Genomic DNA, 24332 nt, shown 5'->3' on the forward strand with positions numbered 1-24332 from the left:
ACACTTTATTATATGGACTCATTCTTTTTTAAACTCAAATTGCAGATGGTGAAACCATTTCTCGAGCATAAGACATAAAAGAAAGTAAAGTTTGTGTGCTCGGACCAACCTCAGAGTATGAAGACAATGGAAGCACTATTCGACAAGAAGAAACTGGAGTCGGCCTTCGGTGGGGATAGCAAGGACAGTTTTAACTTCGAAGCTTATGCCAAGCACATGATTGACGCAGAGAAGCAGAAATCTGATGCCAAGAGTCCTGGCGATGCATCACCATCTGATCAAACAAGCATCACTTCTGAATCACAGCAGTCGGATTTGTTGTCAGACAATGGTTCAGAAGTGTCTGATGAAAACGATCCATTACCATATAACAATGAAGCAACATCTGAGTTGGAAAATCCTTGATCAAATGAGAAGTTTGAATATCCACTGCAAAAATGAAAATGATGATAGCCAAGGAGAAAAAAAACTGAGCAGATGAAGGTTTCTTGACAATGGTACACAGTACCCCGTATGTTCCACCCCACCGGTATAAACTTTCGTTACTCTGCCGACTGCCTGTGCATGAGGCATAGCTTAGGTACCATCTTTCGTACAAACCATAGTCATACATACACAAACGATACAAGATAGTTCTGATTTTCAATTTTCCCTTTAACATATAAAACGTTGAATACATTTGACTGATCATGCTCCTTTTGTACTTCTATCCTTTTACTTTTTGAGGGCTTGGACTTCGGCTTCTTTTACACTATCTTTTAGCATCTTGAAGGAAAATTTAACATACCACAAAATGTTGCATAATATGATATTTGAGACTATATACTATGATAAGTTTAATATTAAAGAAAAATCTCATAAAGTAGTTAATTAATTTTGGTATTTTAAAGCATATTTTTCTTCACCTACCATAGTGCTCCAATTTCAGTCATCACATGCTTCCAGTTTCGAAATCCTAAATTTATGCAGAAATGCTTTTTTAAATTAAAGAAATCAAAAACAAATTTTGGATTAAATAAAAAGATCAGTAATTTAAAACTTATTTTTTTTAAAAAAAATTGATATCGATTAAATAATTTCTATTAGGATATTAATTTACATTGTATTTTACGTTTTAAAATGCATATTAATTTAATTTTTATCTAATTCTATGAAAATTAATTTGTATAAGATAATTTTATAAAACGTTCATGATTTTACATCTAATTAATTTAAAACATATCATTTAGTTAATAATTTCGTATCATTATTTAATTAATTTTATGTTTGGTTGACGAAAGATATCTTTGAAAACAAGAATATCAATAGTTCAGTTTTTAATAAAAGAAAAATAATTATATTTATCAAAACATAATTAAAAAAAATAAAATCTTAATAGCAATTACTCGACCGAAGCATATTTAGTAAAAACAAATTAAAAAAATATATAACGAGCTGCCGGATTAGTAAAGCCGATCGTTACCCCCACGATCGGCGCCGAGCTCCACCGCCTGTCCACTCCGACACGTATGCCTGCTCCGTCATCTCGATTGTCGGTAAACCACAAGGTAAGCTGCTTTATTTGCATATTCTTGTTTCAGATACGATGCTGTAAATTTTTGCTAAAACTTCCAGCGCTGTACTTTTCACTTCTGCATTAACTTTGTTTTCGTTATGTCAATCTTGTAGGTGAAGAATCGGATAAAATGGACGAACGAGAAAAGCATAGAATTTTGATGGTGTCTGATTTTTTCTATCCCAACTTTGGTGGCGTAGAGAATCACATTTATTACTTATCTCAATGCTTGATAAAACTTGGCCACAAGGTTAGCGAACTCATTTAATTTCCAAAATCGTTTTTTTTTCCTGGTTATGATAGTGGTGATTAGGAGTTCTGAAGGGGGACTAGCTGTACTACTCATAAAATGAAAATGGTTCCTATATCATGATGTTCATGTACAGTTTGATTTTTTTTCTAAAAAGATCATTCGTCCCCCTATAATCTTAGCAGCCCTGGCTAAAATTGCCTGCGGTTGGAAGTTTTGCCCTCTTTCATCTCAAGATTAGTTGCAGAAATATTATAAACAGTACGAATGTTTAAGCTTTTATTGTTTGGCAGGTGGTTGTTATGACTCATGCTTACAAAAATCGTTCAGGAGTGAGGTATATGACTGGTGGGTTAAAAGTTTATTACGTGCCGTGGAGACCATTTCTCATGCAGAATACGTTGCCTACATTTTATGGAACTTTGCCGATTGTGAGAACAATTTTGATACGAGAAAAAATATCTTTGGTGCATGGACATCAAGCCTTTTCAACTCTATGTCATGAAGCTCTAATGCACGCACGAACAATGGGGTACAAAGTTGTGTTTACTGATCATTCTTTGTATGGTTTTGCTGATGTGGGAAGTATTCACATGAACAAGGTTTTACAGTTTACCCTAGCAGATGTAAGCCAAGCTATATGTGTTTCTCATACAAGCAAGGAAAATACAGTTTTGAGATCTGGATTGCCACCTGAAAAGGTTTTTGTTATTCCTAATGCTGTGGATACAGCAATGTTCAAGCCTGCTCCAAAGCGACTCGGCAGTCATGAAATAGTTATTGTTGTGATCAGTCGATTGGTTTACAGGAAAGGGGCGGATCTACTGGTTGAAGTCATCCCTGAAGTGTGCCATTTGCATCCCAACGTATGGTTTCCCATTTAGCCTATCATGCCTTTAAAAAAAGCAGTTTTGCTCTTCAGAACAGTGTTGTTGCGTGACTTGTATTTTTAGCATATCTTGCGGTTTCAGACTCTGAAAACGCCAAGGTTATGGATGTTGAAGGAAATGATGTTAGGCCTTCATGAAAAAAAGTGGCTTAGGCGCTTAGCAAAATCAAACCATTTCTGCGCTTGAATTGCAAACGATCTTCATCTATATGTCTCTCGTTCCTCTCTTTCTCTACCGTGCTTGCTTGCCAATCTTGACAAAACTGAAGTTTATTCTCCTTGATACACGTGAACATATCAATTGCCCATGCATGGAATGAGTGACCTTTCATTTGTTTATGGACCAACACTTTCAAAACACACGCCTTTGTGTTTCAAGAGTATCGACAGCGATGTTATATGTATGCTGTTGAATATTTTGGTGCTGCCCACTTAAAGTTGGTAATTTGATGCAATAAACAACAATGCTAGTTCATTTTTGGTGAAGTCTTGACCATGTTCATGATATAGTCTAGCATTAATGCCAAACGTCTGTGCATCCAACTAATCCTGGTTATTATTATGAAAAAAAAACTTCACCATGATGTTTGACCAATGCTGAAAGACTCTTCTCTTTTTTGTAGTTGTGAAACTTCATGTTAAACTGCCCCCCTCTTCGTTTATATTTTACACAATCTTGAACTGCTTAGCTGGGAAAGTGAGTATATGTCTGCATATGCTCTGTTATGCTGTTCACATCCTTTGTTAATTTTCTGAAGGTTCGGTTTATTGTTGGTGGAGATGGACCTAAAAGAGTGCGATTGGAAGAAATGAGAGAAAAACACTCTCTTCAAGATAGAGTTGATATGTTGGGTGCTGTCCCACATTCTAAAGTACAGTCAGTTTTAATAACTGGTCATATATTCTTAAATAGGTATCTTATCCTTTTAAATTGTTAGTTTGACGGAATTGATTGAATATTTTAGATTATTATTTCATCTGTTTTCGACTTTAGTTTAGACAAATTTTGTGGTCTTGATGTGGATATTCTGGTTCTACAGACATCACTCTCAGTTTGAAAATCTCTTAATTGAATGCAAAAGTATCGAGTATCCAACGAATGTACCCGTACTTTTGGGACAATGTATGATATTCATGGGTTTATGGGCACATAATTCTTGCGATTTTTGAATGCTTAGAATCGAAGGATTAGGTTTAATGATGGGTAGTATTGGCAAATAAAGAACTATATGGAGCTTTGACAAGGGGTCATAACAACGATTTGTGCACCGTTGATTGGTCTGAAAATTGCATCAGGGTCCGTACATAGCAAAATGGAACATTTGTACTCCCATTTGGTTCCAAAATATTTAGTGCTAACTCTTATTTCTGAGTTCATAAATTTAGAATTCTGTGCTTTTAAAACCATAGACTGGTTTTATCCCAAATTTTTAAAATATTTTTACAAATAAAGTAATAGACATGAATTCTGGAAGCAGAAGAAACAAGAAATCCACTTTGAAGTAGTAGCTGAAGTGTCCTTGAAGTGATTATACAGCTTGGGTGATAAAACACACACTAGAGCTATCTTAACTTAAAATGCTTGTCCTTGCCATAAATATCATGGAGTTTGTTTGTACGACTTTTTTTGTAAACTTGAGGTGAAGATCTATCTTGTCTTAGCTGAATTATAGCACTGAAATTATAGCATTCCTCAGAGTTAACTGATATCAGTTCTTTAGAACTAATACTTATAACAGAAAAAGTTTGGATACCAGTTTCCCCAGCATATAAGGGTCTGAAAAATATAATAATGGTTTTCCACCGTAATAGGTGGTAATGATTGTTGTATCCACCGTATCAGGGTTGAAACCTAGTAATATATACTCCTACCATTAGATCCTAAATCGTTCAAAGCTCGAAGTATATGTTATTTTGGATTTCCTGGATTTTTTGCTTTTAGAACTGACAAATCTATTTGTTCTGATTTAGAATAAAATTCTGAATTTTAACAAGCGGTGTAACACAGAAAACCACTGTTAACAGCAGCTAAAGGAACTGTGCTTGAATGCAATTAGGGTGTGAAAAGGTTTGAAAAACTGAATTTCTTTTCACCTGGATTGTGGTAGCAAGGAATTTGATGTCGATTCTAGAATTATCGTGGAGCTAATTTCGAGTGTGCAAAATCTCTGTACTTTATAGCTTTTATGGTGAGTTTCATTTGAGTATCCATTTACAGCTCTTATTTCTTGGGGTGATGGTTTTTTATTTATGCAATGGTGGGGAGGGTTCTGAGATTCTGGTCTGGGCTTGAGTGCTGGGCCTGTGCTTCAACTGTAACGTCTTTGAATATTTGATATGTTCCTTGTCTATCTATGTAACGGTACAAATTTTTTATACCTGGTGATTTGTTTATTTAATTAATTAATTATTGAGAACCAATTATATTTTTATTTTTGACAGTTCCTTAACCGAAGCATTTTGTATAGCCATATTGGAAGCTGCTAGTTGTGGATTATTGACTGTCAGTACACGAGTTGGAGGTGTTCCCGAGGCACGATTATCAGAATTTTTTACTTTTGTTGGAAAATTTGATGACATCGTTCTAATAATGTGGGAATGATACGTTCAGTCATCCAGGATTATAATATTTTCAGGATGTACTTTATTTCAGGTTTCTGAAAAGTTGTCCTCGTGTCATAGGTTCTTCCAGGTGATATGGTTGTTCTTGCAGAGCCGGATCCAAGCGACATGGTACTGGCAATTACAAAAGCAATAAACTTACTTCCCCAAATTGATCCACAATCCATGCACAATCGTGTGAGTTCTGTGAATCTAAAAAGGAATATATTGATATTCTATGGCAATGATACTAACATTTATATTTTGTTTCTCTCTTATCTCAAATTAAAATGTAGTGGCTTTTATATAAAAAATTAGGGGATCCAAATATGAACAATTCGTAAACTCATTACTGCATGTAGTGTGAGGGCATGGTGAAACATGTACGTGTATGACCTTTTTATTTAAAGATATAGGATTGAGTGTTTGATCAAATGCCCTTATGCAATCTTTGAGTTCATCATCTGCATTCTAACCTAAGTTGTCAAATACTGACGTTTATTTACATTATTCTAGTATATATATGCTCTGTTAAATGCTGAGGCCGACTTTATTTTGTGGACTGAGTACAAAATGTAGTTTTCTGTCCAAGATATGTCAACAAAACAATAAAAGAAATCTTATTAATGTTGTTTACTATTCCTCTGCAGATGAAAAAGCTCTATAGTTGGCATGATGTTGCCAGAAGGACGGTGATTGTTTATGACTGTGCTTTGAGATGTTCCAATCAGGATCTCTTGGAAAGGTTGCCCAGGTATGCTCATCAAGTTGTTTTTTTTATGTAGCCTACCATATTTATAAAGAAATACACTTGTGTTTTCCCACATACACTGTTTCACTCTTCTGAATGTGGTAGATGAACGACCCCCCCTTCTTTTGTTGATTTGATGAGGGCCAGTTGTTCATGTGAGATAAAACAACATATCCTATTTGATTTTTGCTTCTCTGAAGGTGCTAATTTCCACTGGCCTAAATCAGTGTCCAAAGTTTGTGAGGATTCTCGTTGACACTTACTATTCTCATGGCTATGTTTAAGGTTTAAGGTTTTTGGTGGTTGATATTTGCTCATCACAGGATTAGTGCTGTTTTAAATAACAAAATATTGAAATATCATGTTGCATTTTCTTTTTAATTTTAAGTTTTCTCTCTCCAAATTAAGTTTTTGTTGAAGTAACAAGACTTTGAATTACAGTACTTATTGAGAAAGCATCATAACCTTTCTTTTATATTTTTAGGTACCTTTCTTGTGGTTCTTGGGCAGGAAAGCTCTTTTGTTTGCTGATGATATTGGATTATTTGTTTTGGCTTATGTTGAAGCTGTGGCAGGTATAATATGCGATCTCTTTCTGTGGTGTATCTTCAGTGTTTCCACTATTAATCGATTTATTTGTTTTTGTGACATTGACCGTCAATATCTCCATAGCCTGATATGGACATAGAGGTTGCACCCGATGTTCATCTAACCAGTTCCCAACATGGAGAAGGGACGTGGGTTTCTATTGAAGATGGGAGTTCGAAGTAATATGCAGATCCATTGGTTCGCTACACAGATGATGGCTGACTCGTTATCTGCACTCTTTGTTGCGAATATTTTACTGTTTTTGGGATTAATTCACAATTGTATCAAACCTCGGCGCACCATGTATTATCATGTCAGATGTTAAGACAGAAGTTAGAAGTACTGCTGAAGATTTGTCTGGTCTGTTGTAAATTGGTTACTCAGGTTAACCTCGTCTTCAATAGAGTAATGTTGTACCCATGTACACCAAAGACTTGATAGTATTTGAGCGCTTTTCGGTTGGCTGGTTTAAGTCTATGCATGTCTAGATAAAAACATAGTATCTTAGTTTATAGCCTTTGTATTATGCTAGCTCTAGTTTACGGGGTCCCAAACGTAGTGTGGCTGTTGCAGACTATGCGCACAGAAAATTGGGCCTCAAGACTAAATATTGTCACTACTTATTCAGCTAATGTCTTCACTACTCTAATATGTCAAATATGTTCCTAAGCATGATCCTGAACCCCAAGGATGCATCTACAGAACTTTTTCTTACTTCTAGTGCATACATGTACTACTACTTTTTATTCAAGCTTCAAGAAAAAGACGAGAATCACATCACCGACTCTCAAGCCCTGCTGTACAGCCTGTAGAGGCTCTTAACAAAAGTTTCGGCAGGACTTCCATGACAAAAAGAACTTAAAGGCTTTACTCAGCTGAAACTTGAAGCGTAAGCGTCCACAGTAAGCCCTATAGAATACTCTGGTGCTCAAAATGAGGCTCTGGAACTCCCTCAAGAATAGATATGATGTTAGAAGAGAAGTTGTACAATTTAGAACTAATAACAAGTGCCTTAGTTATAAATCAGATTTGTTTTGCTCCAACATCCGGCTGCGCATAATTTGACATTAAGCTGATGATAGTCTTTTGATCTTTTCCCTCAATCATTGTATTCACCTTAATCTTGCATATAATCTAATATCAACTACATTATCAATATTGAGCTGATGATAGCCTTTCCCTCTATGTTACTTACCCATTCATCGATTCTCAATAAGTCCACCAATTTTAGAACATAGTATTGATTGGTGGGAAATAGCCTGTCAATCCAGAACAGTAAACACCAATCCATGTTTGCTAGAGATTCGAAATGAGATTGTACTTACGAAGCCAAAACCGTATGTCAGCTATCCTGATATGTGATGGCAACATCATGAGTTCAACGGTGATTGTTGTACAATGCTACAGTGCCATGTGGGAATGCTTAAAATGTTTTAAACAGTTATTTCTTCATCGGCTTTAGTCAATCAAATTTGTAATATATATATATAAAAGTTGTTTATAGAGCTCCTTGTGCCTAGAAAGCGAGAAGATGTGAAGTTAAAGAATTGTACTTTCTCCTTTGCAGATAGGAATGTCGAGTGCAACTGAAACACTTTGTGTGTGTGGGCAAGCTCATGGAGCTAAACAAAACCACATGATGGGCATTTTCTTGCAAAGGTCATGGCTAGTCGATCTCATTACACTCACAATCCTACTCCCTTTCTTCATATTTGGAACTCCATATTCAATCTCCTAGGTGAGCAACTAGACACCACAAAATCTGCAGGATACATCTCCATTTGGTTCATTCCTTTTAACTATAGCATCATGTTTGCAACGACCATCCAAATGTATCTGCAAGCACAACAGGAAAACATGGTCGTTGCTTGGCTCTCGGTTACACAATTCGTGATCCATGTTATTTTATCGTGGCTTTTCGTGTATGTTCTGAAATATGGGATCAATGGGGCAATGGGTGCACTACGCATTTCTTCGTGGTTTTTAGTTTTGGGAGAATTTGTGTACTTTTTTGGTGGATTGTGACAACTGACAAGATACATGGAAGGGGTTCAGTGTTGCAGCATTGAGAGATGTGTAACCTGTTGTGAAGCTTTCGGCATCATCCGGATTCATGGTCTGGTAAAGCGAAACTCTATTTACCTTCGTCTATTCGTGTGATGTTGTTTGATTGACACATTTGATTGTTGTGAATAAAATCCTTCAATTTTGTGCATTGGAATAACTATATAACTAAAGATATTCATTGTAGGTGCTAAAATCTTACTCATGTTATTATTCCAGTATTATGCTTGACAAATTTGTCATCAACTTATTTTCTTTTGCAAATGGTCTGATCATAGCTTGGAGTTGTGGTACTATGCCATCCTAGTCTTGTTGGCTGGATATATGAAAAATGCAAAGGCCATATCCGCCTTCTCTATTTGGTAACTAATCCTTCACCCCAATACAAGCTTGCTTTACGATTTTCGGTCTTGATTTCGAGTCATATCGTTGCATACTTGTCAAGAAAATAACCGAGATCACTAACTCATGAGAAGAAAAATTTCAGCCTTAATATCATTGGTTGGGAGTTCATGATTTGTCTTGGAATGATTGGTGACTCAATGTACATGAGTTCTTTACTTCGATAAACAAATCCGTGCTCCTTAAAGGCATCTTGATAGGTATCAGTTCTTTCTTTTTCCCGACAGCTTACGTCTTGCGAATGAACTAGGAAATGGAGATGCTAAAGCCACTAGATTTTCAATAAAAGTGGTGATGATCACCTCATTTCTTATGGGGATGTTCTTTCGGATCCTTTGCTTAGTGTTTGGTGATAAACTCGGATACTTGTTCACGGATGAAGAAGACGTCGCTCTGGATGGTCTCGGATCTTCACATATTGCTTGCTTTCGCAATGTTGCTTGGTGGCTTTTACTCTGCTCTCAGGAAAGTTTTCTAAAGTTCCTACATTCTATTATTTTCAAATTACTCCAAGAATAGGTTAGTTTTTTCTGTCATTTTTTATCACTATATACTGTATGGACATCAGCTGTGGCGATAGGAGCAGGTATTCAAACAAAGGTAGCACTAATCAACCTCATTTGCTTCTATTTTTTATTGGCTTGCATAAGTGCTTCATTTTCAAGTCAAGGTAATAATAACAAATTTTCCATGTTTTTCCAAAGTACCAATTTTGTGTTTGTGTATGCATATATGAAATATATACACATTTAGTATTTGTATGTATATATATGTTATACATGGCTTCTAGTGGTATGGAATTATAAAAGTATTTGGTGATTTTGAAGGGTATATGGGTTGGAATGATGAGTGAAGTCATAACTCAAACATTGGCGATAAGCTTCTTGATATGGAAAACTTATTGGGATGAAATTGTAATTGTAATTTTATTATTATTTATTACTTAAAAAATGTTAATTAATTTGTCAATTAAAATTAATGATTATCTAAATTGCAGGTGGATACAACTACAGATCGTCTCCAAAGATGGTACATGAAGTCTTCAGATGAAGACGAGCAAAATTTGGATCGCTCATGCTCCACGCGAGCTATCATAGTCGATATTTCGCATTAAACTTTTAAACTTTTTTATTTAGTGCATGCAATTTAAGTAGGGTAGCAGACATTATTTTACGTACATATATCTAATAGATTTTTTAAATAAATTATATATAGTGTTAAAAAAATTATTAAGATTTGAATTAGGTTAGATCGTTAAATGGCGTAAATTTTGACCATCATAATTTATTTTATTTAAAAAGTGAAGGGGAGTAGTTTGTCCATAAATTTAAAAATACCAAAATTAATTTCTATAAAAAGCTCTGAATCCATAAAGCAATAATAATATGTGCAGAGAGAAGGAAGAGTTCTTTGACTCGGTGTTTCCATAAACCATAATAAGCCTAGCTAGGTCCAAAAGCAACATATTTCCAGTTACAGACGTCTTGACTATAGTTGAGCACTACAAATTCTACATGTAGTTTACATTTGTCAAAAGTACCACATTTCCTAGTTAAAAACATCCCGGTCTTGACAACACATTGGGAACCAAAGGATATCGAAAGAAACATTATACTTCCTATGCCATTAATGACTTCTATAAATGTACAAAAATGACAAGAGGGTGGGGTTCTTACCATAACATTACCTACTCACTGCTTGTGTACGGGTGGGGTCGTTGGCTGATGGCTATGAGCGTAGAACCCGACAGCCGATGGCCTGAAGTATCCACCATTTGCAGGTGGCTGCTGCTGTGCGGGTGCCTGCTGGTTCTGCAGCTGTGGATGTGCTTGCTGTGGTGGAGGGCCTGGCCTGGTATACGCAGCTGCGGAGTTTGAAGACAATGGTGCAGGAAGTATGTTGCTGGCACCATAGTTATATGGCAGCCCCATCATTGTAGATTGCATTAATGGATTCCCCGATACATTGGCAGGAGGTGCGAGCGGTGGTGGAGCTGGGGGTGGTGGAAGGAACGGAGCTTGTAATGGGTTCAACTGGGACACAGACTGAACGCCTAACGACTGAACAGATGGTACATTAGTTGATGCTTGCTGCGTAGAAGGAAAATAGGCTGAATTATTTCCCTCCAGGTTGGTCACACCTGAAAAAGGAAAGGGTATATCCAACTTGGGCCTCTTCAACCCGCTGCTTTTTGACGCTGCCTCTTCCGCAACGAAAGAGGACAGAACAGATGTAAACATCAGGGCAGATGACGAGGAAGCGGTAAGTTTTGCAGCAACTGCAGCTGCCGTCAACTTCTGTGACTCCTCTTTGTCGATGGAGTTCACAAAAGAAGTTAAAGGATTGGAAGGTGGAGGCGCCGGAAGATTGTTTTTTGTCAGGGTTGGAGAAAATATGGGTTGGTTCACAGTTGGTGCCGAGGGTGGCGATGTGAGCTGCAGTTTTATATTGGCCGCTTTCTCAAGCTGGCCCCGAGCAGCCTGCATGTTGGATAAACTGTTGATCTCTTGTATCTATCACATCATGACATCATGCACCAATACATAAAAAGCAAAGTAATGAAACTATATAGTTCATAATTTATTCTGTAATATCATGCTTGAAGTCTACAGTTCTAGGAAACAGTGATCAGCTTCAAAATCCTGAAGCAATTTGCTTTCATGAAACTAAATGAGTAAATGTCAAAACAAATTAAACTAGAGGGTGGTGTACATATATAGTATATTAAACATTAAATGCATAACCTGCAAAAAGCTTGATGGCTTAATGACAAAGGAGTGACGTACAAATCAATTATGAATGAAAAGACAGAGCAAATCAGGCAAATCAAATTGGCGGACTCTTGTAGCATATACTCTACTAAGGCAAAAGCATCATTGTGAATCTTCGGGTACAAACTGATGATGTTAGGAATCATAGATAGCATTCTAGTATACCATTCTATATCTTGAGGTTGAGAAAAATGAATTATACAGGCTCCAATGCAACACATGACAACATGGAAGCTAACACCCTACTAGACCCTAAAAGAACTCGAGTTCGGAGAAGAGATTAGTAATGCTGAGGAACAAAATGGTCCAAGACGCTATACCAGTTTTTGTCCTCGACGCCACCCATACTAAGACCAAAAACAACATGTGCCACAAATAGGGCCCAATCACCTCCCNTATATATAAAGCAATTTGGTAACATTTATATATTTATAACCATCCGGTATAATCTGTACCGGATTCGATTCTAAGAATCCGTGTCAGATTATACAGGATTCAACAATTTTTTTACTTCATTAAAGGCCAAGGGTACAGTCAGTGTCAATCTAACCACACTTCATTCACAAGAAAGTCGTCCACTCACAAGATCTCCGTACTGATTGTTTATGTCGACGACATAATATGAACAGAAGATCATAGTGATAAAGATGAACCTATTGAGGAAAAGTTTGGCCACATCAAAGATTCGGGCCACTCGGAAGTATTTTCTTGGAATGGAGGTGGCAAAGTTTAAGAAAAGATTTTTGGTATCTCAACAAAAGTATGCACTAAACCTTCTTAAAGAAATAGGGATGAGTGGATGCAAACCCTCAGACACTCCAATAGAGGCGAGTGGGAAATTAGGAGAAATTAAAGATGGCGTCTTGGTCGATAAACGAAGGTACCAAAGACTAGTTGGAAGATTGATCTACTTGTCACACACACGACCGGACATTGCCTTCGCTGTAAGTATGATTAGTCAGTTTATGCACTCACCATATGAGGAACACTTGGAAGCAGTGTATCGTATTCTTAATATTCATGACAAAGGATTGTTCTTTGAGAAGAGCGAAAAAAATAGATTGAAGCATATACGGATACAGACTGGATATGTTCAATTACAGACAGAAGATCAACTTCAGGATATTGCACTTTCTTATGGGGGAATCTAGTAACTTGGATGAGCCAGAAACAAAGCTTTGTTGTAAGAAGTGGTGCACAGGCTGAATTCAGATCTATGGCTCAAGGTGTATGCGAGGTTCTTTGGCTAAAAAGAATTCTGGATGATTTGAAAATAACAATAAAACTTTCAATGAAGTTATACTATGACAATAAGGCTGCTATCAACAATGTTCATAATCCCGTTCTACATGAATTAACGAAGCATATTGCAGTCGACAAATGTTTCATAAAAGAGAAGCTTGAAGGAGTGATTTGCACTCCATTTGTTCCAACCACATTACAAGTTGCAGTCGACCAAGGGGCTCTCAAGACAAGTCTTTGAAGACCAAATCAGCAAGTTGGGCATGATTCATATTTCCACATCAACTTAAGGGAGAATGTTATAAATTTGGTTTATTTTAAATAAGATATTAAATAGGATTTTTGGTTAAATTAAATTTGATAAGATATGATTTGTTTCTAATTTTTTTTGGGATTATTTTTTCAATATTTCTCACCTATTTTGAGACTTTTTATTACAATTTGATTAAGAAAATTTAATAAGAAAAATTAGGGCCTCTCGTATTCTATAAGTACTTTAGATTGTTCCAATATTTATTTAGCTTAGACTTTTTTGTTTTTACTTTCATCTCAGTTTCCTTGTACGAATATTAACTACTCTTTTTTGTGCATATACACCCTTGTTATATGGTGTGGACAAAAATACAAATAATTATTTAATTCTCATATATTTTTTCAACAAAGATGGGTATCCTATATGTGGTTTAGCATTTTGGAAACCAGATTATGTGGAAACATTCATAGATTACTATTGATGGTAAAGACTAGTGTGTTGTGACTGTCCACGCCAGAGCAAACAAAAAATCGTNAAAAAAAAAAAAAAAAAAAAACAAAAAAAACCAAATTTTACTATTTTAAAACCTATTTTGCGTTAATTTCGCCACTGAACCCTTTCACAAATAGGGTTTCCCTCATACATATGGAGTTAACTACCATGAGACATTTTCTCCAGTGGCAAAGCTAAATACAATTCGANGAACCTATTGAGGAAAAGTTTGGCCACATCAAAGATTCGGGCCACTCGGAAGTATTTTCTTGGAATGGAGGTGGCAAAGTTTAAGAAAAGATTTTTGGTATCTCAACAAAAGTATGCACTAAACCTTCTTAAAGAAATAGGGATGAGTGGATGCAAACCCTCAGACACTCCAATAGAGGCGAGTGGGAAATTAGGAGAAATTAAAGATGGCGTCTTGGTCGATAAACGAAGGTACCAAAGACTAGTTGGAAGATTGATCTACTTGTCACACACACGACCGGACATTGCCTTCGCTGTAAGTATGATTAGTCAGTTTATGCACTCACCATATGAGGAACACTTGGAAGCAGTGTATCGTATTCTTAATATTCATGACAAAGGATTGTTCTTTGAGAAGAGCGAAAAAAATAGATTGAAGCATATACGGATACAGACTGGATATGTTCAATTACAGACAGAAGATCAACTTCAGGATATTGCACTTTCTTATGGGGGAATCTAGTAACTTGGATGAGCCAGAAACAAAGCTTTGTTGTAAGAAGTGGTGCACAGGCTGAATTCAGATCTATGGCTCAAGGTGTATGCGAGGTTCTTTGGCTAAAAAGAATTCTGGATGATTTGAAAATAACAATAAAACTTTCAATGAAGTTATACTATGACAATAAGGCTGCTATCAACAATGTTCATAATCCCGTTCTACATGAATTAACGAAGCATATTGCAGTCGACAAATGTTTCATAAAAGAGAAGCTTGAAGGAGTGATTTGCACTCCATTTGTTCCAACCACATTACAAGTTGCAGTCGACCAAGGGGCTCTCAAGACAAGTCTTTGAAGACCAAATCAGCAAGTTGGGCATGATTCATATTTCCACATCAACTTAAGGGAGAATGTTATAAATTTGGTTTATTTTAAATAAGATATTAAATAGGATTTTTGGTTAAATTAAATTTGATAAGATATGATTTGTTTCTAATTTTTTTTGGGATTATTTTTTCAATATTTCTCACCTATTTTGAGACTTTTTATTACAATTTGATTAAGAAAATTTAATAAGAAAAATTAGGGCCTCTCGTATTCTATAAGTACTTTAGATTGTTCCAATATTTATTTAGCTTAGACTTTTTTGTTTTTACTTTCATCTCAGTTTCCTTGTACGAATATTAACTACTCTTTTTTGTGCATATACACCCTTGTTATATGGTGTGGACAAAAATACAAATAATTATTTAATTCTCATATATTTTTTCAACAAAGATGGGTATCCTATATGTGGTTTAGCATTTTGGAAACCAGATTATGTGGAAACATTCATAGATTACTATTGATGGTAAAGACTAGTGTGTTGTGACTGTCCACGCCAGAGCAAACAAAAAATCGTGTGTGACTGTGTAGAGAGGGAGAGTGATGGAGATTGACCCTACTTGTAACTCGCTCTGAATCAGCTCCAGCTTTGACTCCTGCAAAGTTATGATGTGTCAGGACCTGAAAATGTGGAGTCAAAATTGCATACCATGCATTCTCACTCTCCTAAGATCAGCTTGGAATCTATATGAGGATTGGGAATTTCCCAAGTTGTAACGATAGTCATACAATCAAATAATATATCCAGGCAATATTAGTTCATTGTACAATTATTTTGGAAAGATTTTAGTTTATTGTTTAACTCACTCTATCCTATTAAACATTTCTAAATTTAAATACTTTAAACCTTAAAAAATTTAAGATTTTCCATATCCACGCATAAAATTAGTAGGTGTTGATTAACATCGAACATTAGGACACATAAATATGCACAATAAAACAACATAAACTGATTTTTCCCAAAGCAAAAGCATACTTGATCCTGAAGAGCTCCTCTAAGCTGGGAAACCAAAGCAACTCTGATCGTTTCACATTTTTCAAGCTGGCTAACGCATTGGTGAAGCATGTTCTCCTGTTTCTCTATGTTATCCATAACAACAGAACCATGAACGTCTCCTGAAGACAAAATTAAAGTAATTCAGAAAGTTTATAAACTAACTGCAGCTAGCATCTATAGAGTTGGATAATATTCACACCATTCATACATCATTATAGAATCAGAAAAAAGAATCTATAACACTCCTAACAGGTTAATAGCATGCTTGATAGTTGATGCATTCATAGAGTAACCACAATAGAAAACCACAACCAAGGCATGATCATTACCAACAGCAAGTAAATTTAGAGGACACTGACTCTGGTCGAACCTTGAGAAGAAGCATTCGCAACATCGATCTCAATTTCTTGTACACCAGAAATAGCACTTTGGCTTTTGTTTAAGGCAGCTTCTTCATTGGCAACCTCATCATGTACCAAATGAAATGAGGTTAAGATTTTCTCCGGCATGCCACCAACAGCCAATTTCTGGAATCAAAAAATAAGGGGAATATCTTGAGAATAAAGCTAACAAAAAATGCCAATTAAAACCCAAAACAATACATATCCTATGCTTTGCTAGGATCTGTACTTACAATTCTCAAAGAGTGGGCATCTCTCTTCACAACTTTGATAGGATTCGAATTCTTGCCACTGGTGATTATAGAAGGATCCTTTCCGGTGTTGGGAGGAGGATTCTTTCCTAGCAATTCATTTTTGAGATTCTGACCCCTAGATCCAAATACTTTTCTTTCTTCCCAAATGTCAACCTGACACAAAGAGCATCCCCCAAAATTGGGGAGAAAAGAGAACGCGAAATGCTAGTAATTAAGAAGGTGAGAACAAATAAAAGAGCAATAATAATAGGAAGAAAAAAAAAGCAGTATCCATATAGCCTACAGAAATTTGGCCCTTGTAGCGAACCAACCAAGTGGTGACAGTGCAATGGTGGGAGCAATATAAGAAAGAAACAGTGTGCACATGGTATAAAGCTGCACCAAAGAGAGGAATCAAAATATTGTACCAGGAGACAGAGATAACTGGGTCAGAATTGTGGTCTCAAAGCAGCAAAGAAATACCAGAAGTTCTGATGTTTTGACAAATAATGTGGTAAACCGGTGCCACCCAGAAAAAGTTTATCAAAGTGCCTCCCATAAAAAGTTTATCAAACATAAACTGAAAAATATTTTCAAATTAAATGCAACTTTGCGAGAGAATCTGATGCAAATTCTACCACTAATACGCAGGACAAAGCTCACTAGATAAAATAAATACCCTCCCATCCTCAGAATGCCCATAGCAAACAATATACTATTTTTTCGTCATCTATCATGCCTGTACTTTAGCAAATTTTAAGAAGATAATTAGAGTCCAAAAACACGTACAAGAAGTTGAACAAAGAAGCAAACAAATTATATCCATGAGAATTAAAAGACAAGTCTCACTCCTCTAGTATTTACCGAGAGAATGTAAGACAAGAATACACCCCTTCAGAGAAATAAGAAAGGGAGGAAACATTGACGTGACTGGTTGGTTATTCACGCTCTGGTAGGAGGTTATGCAATTTCTTTTCATGCTTACGTAGAAGAAAAGAAAAGGTTCAGTAGGAAGAAAAAAGACTAGATAAAATACCAGCCGAGTGGCAGCTTTTCTGCAATTTTCATCACCGCTATCATAAACAACCCTGAGAGCTGATGGCAGGATCTTCCAAAATTCATTCACAAATTCACTGCCCTTACGCCTGCTATTTTGCAGGATGTCGTTGGCCAAGTACAAGAAAGATACCCGTTGATCCTGTTGTGCAGATTGAAATAACCTATCCCATGTTTCAACAACTTGCTTGGCCTTTTTCCGGTGAGATATGCACCACCGAGACAAAGCTGATTGGATTTTAAAGAAACTGCATTATACTATGAATTTTTAAAATGATTATATGCCACAAAACATCTTCAAATTCACATTCAACTTTCACATAATAATAGCGAAAATATCTCACAAGCATAACCGAGTAAATTGTTTTTTATTTTACACCATCATAGATCTACCAATCCATAGAAGGAGTGCGTTCCCCAAAAATCATCCGGAATTATGTATAGTATACAAGAAAACTTAGGTTGCATTGATAGAATTCAAATCCATGGATTTCAATATAATCAAATGTACTTTTTAGTTTTAGAAAAGCAAGATCATAAACTTCAAATTCACCTCTTCCATATTTATATGGTGTTTTACGTTAATTATGATAGATTTCAAGTTCATCAAATAATAGAGACATTTGAAATTCATTCTACTTTGTGTAACTAATATATAATAAGTAATGTATGTCCTATCAAAAAAAATAAGTAATGTATGAATTTAAGATTTTATAATTTATTTCATCGTTAACAATAAAAGTATAATCGAAATCCATGAATTTCAAATTCAACTCCTCAAATGCAACATTAGTTCATTGAATGAATGGAATTTCTCAATGATTTATCACCTAATCTATCAAGGAAAGTAAAGAAAAATTGAGTCTTTTGAGAAAATCAAAACATCAAAGATAATAATTTACTAATCATTATAGAATACTTCTATAAAATCTAAAGCCATAAATCAAAACATATCTCAAATTGCAAAATACAAATCAAGAAATGCACCATAAATCACACTCTTTCCTTGGGGACTATATTGTCGATATCAACAAAAATTATACAAAATGAAGAAGAAGAAAAGTGTTTTTATGCAACATCAAATACGTTTAAGACACCAAATCCGTTGTGTCTCATGCTGATCTTATTCAGGCCATAAGAAAAACTTAAAGCAAGTTACATATAAAAAAAATTATTGTTAAGCAACTTGAATGGGTTCGGTAGTTAAATTAACACGATCCATTGCCAAACTCCAGGTGAAATGAAAACTACCTAACAAGAAATCCCTCTTTTTCTATCTAATCCAGAACCATCGCACCATACAAAGCAAAGCACACAAAAGGAGAAAAACTCAACATCGATAGAGATGTAATTTCATGTTTACTATCTTGTATCTTTAAAATGCATATTTATTTAACAAGTAAATTCCAGAATCAAAACCAGAGGCAAGAACTGCATAAGGTGCATGACCTATAATCATTTGACAAGCAACTCCATCGACTCATACTGAATTTTGGAAAGAATAATTTTCGCATTTTTCCCTCCAACTGCTGGGGTGCACAATCTCAAGTGTACCCAACATTTGATGAAACCTATCAAAGACTCGGTATAACAAAAACCAAAGCATCCCAAGAAAGAACAGAAACTTTGGAGGCTTTCAAAAGATCCGAGTAAAGAAATCAAAAGGTATCAGATATAGCAATTATCACTTAGGAAACTAAGATTATTCTCAAAACCATTGGCTTCCTCATAAGTACAACCGTATAGCCTTCAAGAGAATCAGTTAGCATCCTCACAGCACCCAATAACTTGTCCAGTCAGTAAATATATTACTATTTTATAAAGAATCTACCTATTACTAACTTGATCGTTTTGGTATGACCACTCATTTTGGTATGACCACTATACAAAATTACCAATATAACCCTAATAATTTATCTATACTTTACATAATTGTTGAACATTAAAAAAAACGGTTTTCACTTTCATCCACTTTCCTTGCACACTATTATATTCAGTCTTTTTTTAAAAAAAACTATTTCAAATTCCATAAACCAAAAATAACAATAACTTTTTTATTAAATAATACAACAGAAACATGTGACTCAAGATAAGAAGGGATTGTAAGATTCAATCCTTCCATCGGTTATCGCATATACTGTTCAAAACCCAAGATAGATAGATACATATATACACAAATAAAATAGACCCTCACACACCCACCTTTAAACCCCCTCCCAACACGTCAAATTCCATCCAACAAAGGTAAATGGATTAAAATAGGAGTAGAAAAATGGGTAAATATTCCCTGAAGAAGAAGAAGAAGAAATATGTACATGCGTGGAATGAAAGATTTTCTACATCACTCAAGCCACAAGAAAAATAGCATGCATGATGATACAATCATCTGCAGAAAGAAAATTAATGTCCAATATGACGTGACACTACAACTTCCAAATTAAAAAGTATATGAATGGCTACTGCCTCATAAAGAAAGGATACATTCTATGCTTTGTTGAGAACTATTTAGTTTAGACAGCTTCTCTGACAATGACTTCTCATCGAAAATATCATCAGCCATCCTTCTGTTTGCTGAATTTACTTATCCCTACAAATGCCTGCAATAGTACATATGAATTTAAATCACATAGGAAAAGAAAAATAGAGAAGAATGATTCAGGGATGAGGATAGGAGGAAAATTAAAGCTTTTTTCCTGATGAAATAGATAGTGGTAGAAGACGAAATTGTACTACTGAGAGTTAGAAGTAATAAACAATTAAACTTTAAAGCAAGATATAGTTCAACATAGAAAAATAATCATTTACAGAAAATCAGAGTGTAAAAATAGCATCTGAGCAGTTTATTAACCTTAGAACCAATGTCAATTTTGTCAAACTATACAATTTACATTCTATAGGAATAGTGACTTCATAATTTTCATCTCATGGATTTTCGTTTAGTAAGTAGAACCAACACATAAGAGCATTTGAAAATCCATGTATATCCAGACAATTTATATTGCCATTTAAAGCAATGGATTAATCACCTCCTAAGCTTCCCTGCAACGGGCCATATTTCCAGTGTACTAACCAGCTGAATTCAATTGGACAACCTAGACTGCAAGTCGAAATGGCTGTATCTTTTACATCACCAATGAGTTTGATGTCCCATGGCAAGGAAAGAAGTTCATGTCATAAGGGTACCATGAAATAGAGGAGGATAGGTGATCGACAAGATTCCAGTTAGGTGTGGATGGTGGATGGGTCGGCATGACAAGTTTGTGGGATGCCAGTAGATCGCTCAGAAATGCACAGGAAAAATAACGGTAGGAAAAATAAGCAGCCTTCAGTTGCCTTCCATGGCCAGAATAGTAGATACATATCTGATCAAAGTCACAGCCGAATGTCAAGTTCCCAACAACCTTACCAGTAGCCAAACACAGTAGTCAGTATTTCAGGTCAGCCTAAGGCAGACATATCCGACCACGGTTCCCAGGAACAGTAGAACTGAAACCGGAACCATCTCTTAAAAATGGGAATTGAAACTATTTTTTCGGTTCAGTACTGGAAATGGAATATAAATTACCTTATTTTATTTTTAAAAAAATAAAAACTAAATATTAAAATTATTTTATAATATAGTTGTTGAACAATTAGTTCAATTAGTTCAATCATTTCAAACCATAACCGGAACCGCTAAAAACTGGACCTAGAACCGTCAAAAACCGGGACCATATCCAAGCGGTTCGGCTTCGATTTCACCTTTCATTGAAACCAGAACCGTCAGTTTTGGAACTGTGGTCAGGCCAGATAGATCCCACTATATGACCGGCCAATCAATCTTTTTCATAGCAACCTGGTTTAAATCAAATCCAAACTAACCCTCCCATTTTCCACCTCAACTCACGCCTCAAATCTTAAATATATTTCATGAGAAGTGTACTAGTGCACCACATCTGGACTCTCTAACTAGTTTGCAATGGAAATTGTCCAAAAAGTGTCAATAATCTCGTTCTATCACCAAGGCACTAGAGTTACAAATGGTAAAAATCACAAAAAGAAAATCAATAACCATTAAATATAGATTGATGCACATGATGAGGATATAAACGATAATAAAAACTATAGAAGGCCCATTTTGTTGTATAGATTCTGCATTTAGATTTGATTGTGCTCACTATTTATTGACATGAACCACATCGAAGATCTAGGAGTTAGCCAACGACAGATTACGGACATCTATTCAATTTGCAACCTCCAAGATAAGATCGGAGAGTTATTCGTGGAAAAGAAGAGAATAATTAAGAAAAAAAGAACTATAAAGTCAGACTAATCAGAAATCTAGGAAAACACGCGATCTAAATTGCTTACCCGCAATCCAAATTAGAATCAATCATTGGAAATCATAAAAAAAAATGAAGAATGTAACCTATTTTGCCTTCTTGTTGATAAAAAGGACCAAGTTATGGCTAAAACAAAACTCCTAGCACTTGACTGCTTTTTTGGATCGATTTGAACTCATCTACACAACACTCTGTCAATGACAGATAGCAAATTAATGAAATAAAGAAAAAAAATTACCACAATTTAGGATACAATTTTGGGATATTAGTATAGCGTGAGTGAGGAAGAGGCTTGCTTGAGATGAAGGTTTCTGCACAGGTTAATTGTGATGGAGGCAATAAAGCGAGGAAGGATAACCCTAGTTTAGATTCATTTCTCCAAATATATCCCACATCTTAAAAAATAAAATCAAACACCACTATCTCATTTCATTATTTCAGTCAAAATACTTTTCCAATTCATTTTAAAATATCATTCATTAGTTTTCAATTATGGTAACTATATATTTTCTCGAAATATTCCCCAGAACTTCACAAAAAACTCCTAAAACAACACCAAGAGAGCCCAAAGTCTTCAAGAAAGTAAAATCAAAACTTCGCTAGCACGTTTTATTAGAAGTGTTTTTCACGAGACAGAAAATAAATATATAAAAGTATAAAAAATAAAAAATAAAAAATAAAAAAAGCATATCTACAAGTTCACATCGTATCAGCTACCGTGTACAAATATCGGTTTTCTCAACAAGACGGTCAACATATTACCATCATTAAATATGTTCTCATTTGAAACATGCTAAAAAATATGCACTCTCTATCACGGCCAAGACGTAACTTTCAAAAATAAAAGAAAGAAATCCACAAGCAAGTGAATATGGATTAAGACAAAATGACCGCCGAGCATCCCTATAGTATTCTCTCAGTGGTGAATCTCAAAAAATAATTAATGGGAAATGACACTAAGTAACCTAAAACTCCATCACAGTCGTGTGTTTTTAAAGTTAATATTAATATATTTTGCATAAATCGTGATTCATAAATCTAAAGCAAAAATTATTAGAGTTTGATTAAATCTACTAGAAATCAAACAGGAAAATAGAACGATGACTAATTAAGCTTTTCTAACACTCCAAGACAAAGATAAAATTTGATTAGATTATTCATGGTAATAACTAAAACTCAACTAAAGAAGACAATATAACAAATGTCAAAATCTTAAGGCATTCAACTTGACTTGAAATTTCACTTTACATGAATTATCACTTGAGAACAAAAATTTTTTCTAATTTGCATGGATTCTCAATCCCACCAAAAACGGCTAACAAATTATGGGCTTCATAAATATACAATAATTTTCAGGCATTCCACATGCTAGTGTTCATAAGATACATTTACTAATGTGCGTCACACAAGTACACGTGTTCATGTATGTACAGTCAACATATAGTTCTAAGAACCTGTTTACTCGAGTTCCCTCTTTAACCAACCCAATTACCCAAAGAAGTCAGTTGAGAAAAAAAACATTTAAAAAACAAATCTTGAGGCCAAAAAGAACAAAAAATTACTAGTTCATATCAACCTATTGGACCGAGCCCGAAGTTTTTGAAACCACAACTCCAAAAGTTAAAAGAAAGAGGTTATTCCTTTTGCATGCGCATAACAAATCCATAAGACCACCGAAAAATCTAAGACAGGCCATCCAAAGGCTGCCCCGACAGACCCCCCAGCCCCTCTCCCTCCGCCGCTGTCTCCGCAAAACAATACTGCAAGATATTTAAATAAAAATATAAATTTCACGCAAATTAGGAAACGATGGAATACCTGATTGTTGAAGCACTTCCATTATAGCACATTTTCCCAAAAGAAAAATAAATCTGAAATGAAAACGAAAGCGAAACAAAACTAATTGTAAAGTTAATGTAGGATTACGAACGGATTCGAATATATTCGCGATATGGATTGCGTACAGGGCTTTAGGGATTACAGAAATTGGAAAAACCCTTGAGAATAAGAGCTGAGCTGGGGTCGCACGAAAGAGGTGGTGAAGGTCAAGATGAGAAATAAATTAAAATTGACGGGCAAACGAACAAGAGAAATTATCGCTCTCTTTATTATTATTTTTTCTTTAAAAAAAGAGAGAATATATGTTTATTATTCTTTTTTTATACACACATACATTTATTATTCTAATAAAATACATTTTTTTGAACAAAGAGAGAATTATTCTTTATTACAGTATCGTTATTACATTATGAGAAAATAGATGAGAAAAATATATAATTTTCATAAAAAAAATTTGAGATGTGATAATAATATTCTAATTGGATCACTCATAAAAAATATTACTTTTTATGTTAAAAATATTATTTTTTATTGTAAATATGGATATATACAA

The 24332-nt window shown here is 35.1% G+C and overlaps 2 protein-coding genes and 1 pseudogene across 7 annotated transcripts; 2 read left to right on the forward strand and 1 right to left on the reverse strand.

Moving 5' to 3' along the window:
* The first annotated feature begins 1325 nt into the window (after positions 1-1325).
* On the forward strand, positions 1326-7106 carry LOC140971269 (phosphatidylinositol N-acetylglucosaminyltransferase subunit A). The gene is made up of 9 exons (XM_073433453.1): positions 1326-1547; positions 1669-1805; positions 2099-2671; positions 3453-3607; positions 5137-5227; positions 5377-5493; positions 5946-6049; positions 6531-6621; positions 6719-7106. Exons 2-9 carry the CDS (start codon positions 1686-1688, stop codon positions 6815-6817), a joined length of 1350 nt encoding a protein of 449 aa, XP_073289554.1. The 5' UTR covers positions 1326-1547; positions 1669-1685; the 3' UTR covers positions 6818-7106.
* A 199-nt stretch (positions 7107-7305) lies between these two features.
* On the forward strand, positions 7306-10328 carry LOC140958151 (protein DETOXIFICATION 24-like; annotated as a pseudogene).
* Positions 10329-10521: 193 nt separating this feature from the next.
* Positions 10522-24015, reverse strand: LOC140971268 (uncharacterized). Of its 6 annotated transcripts, XM_073433448.1 has the most exons (9): positions 23905-23995; positions 23759-23811; positions 20100-20215; positions 17599-17846; positions 16563-16736; positions 16299-16455; positions 15908-16047; positions 15492-15527; positions 10522-11580 (listed from the first exon to the last, which is right to left on the reverse strand). In XM_073433448.1, the coding sequence occupies exons 3-9, from the start codon at positions 20176-20178 to the stop codon at positions 10792-10794; spliced, it is 1623 nt and encodes a 540-aa protein (XP_073289549.1). In that variant the 5' UTR covers positions 20179-20215; positions 23759-23811; positions 23905-23995; the 3' UTR covers positions 10522-10791. The 6 variants fall into 6 exon arrangements, with proteins under 6 accessions (XP_073289549.1, XP_073289548.1, XP_073289553.1 ...); XM_073433447.1 differs by having other exon boundaries at positions 23759-24015; XM_073433452.1 differs by lacking the exons at positions 23759-23811; positions 23905-23995 and adding an exon at positions 23517-23651.
* Positions 24016-24332: the final 317 nt, after the last annotated feature.

This window comes from Primulina huaijiensis, chromosome 2, assembly GCF_012295235.1.
Source record: "Primulina huaijiensis isolate GDHJ02 chromosome 2, ASM1229523v2, whole genome shotgun sequence".
NCBI lineage: Eukaryota > Viridiplantae > Streptophyta > Magnoliopsida > Lamiales > Gesneriaceae > Primulina > Primulina huaijiensis.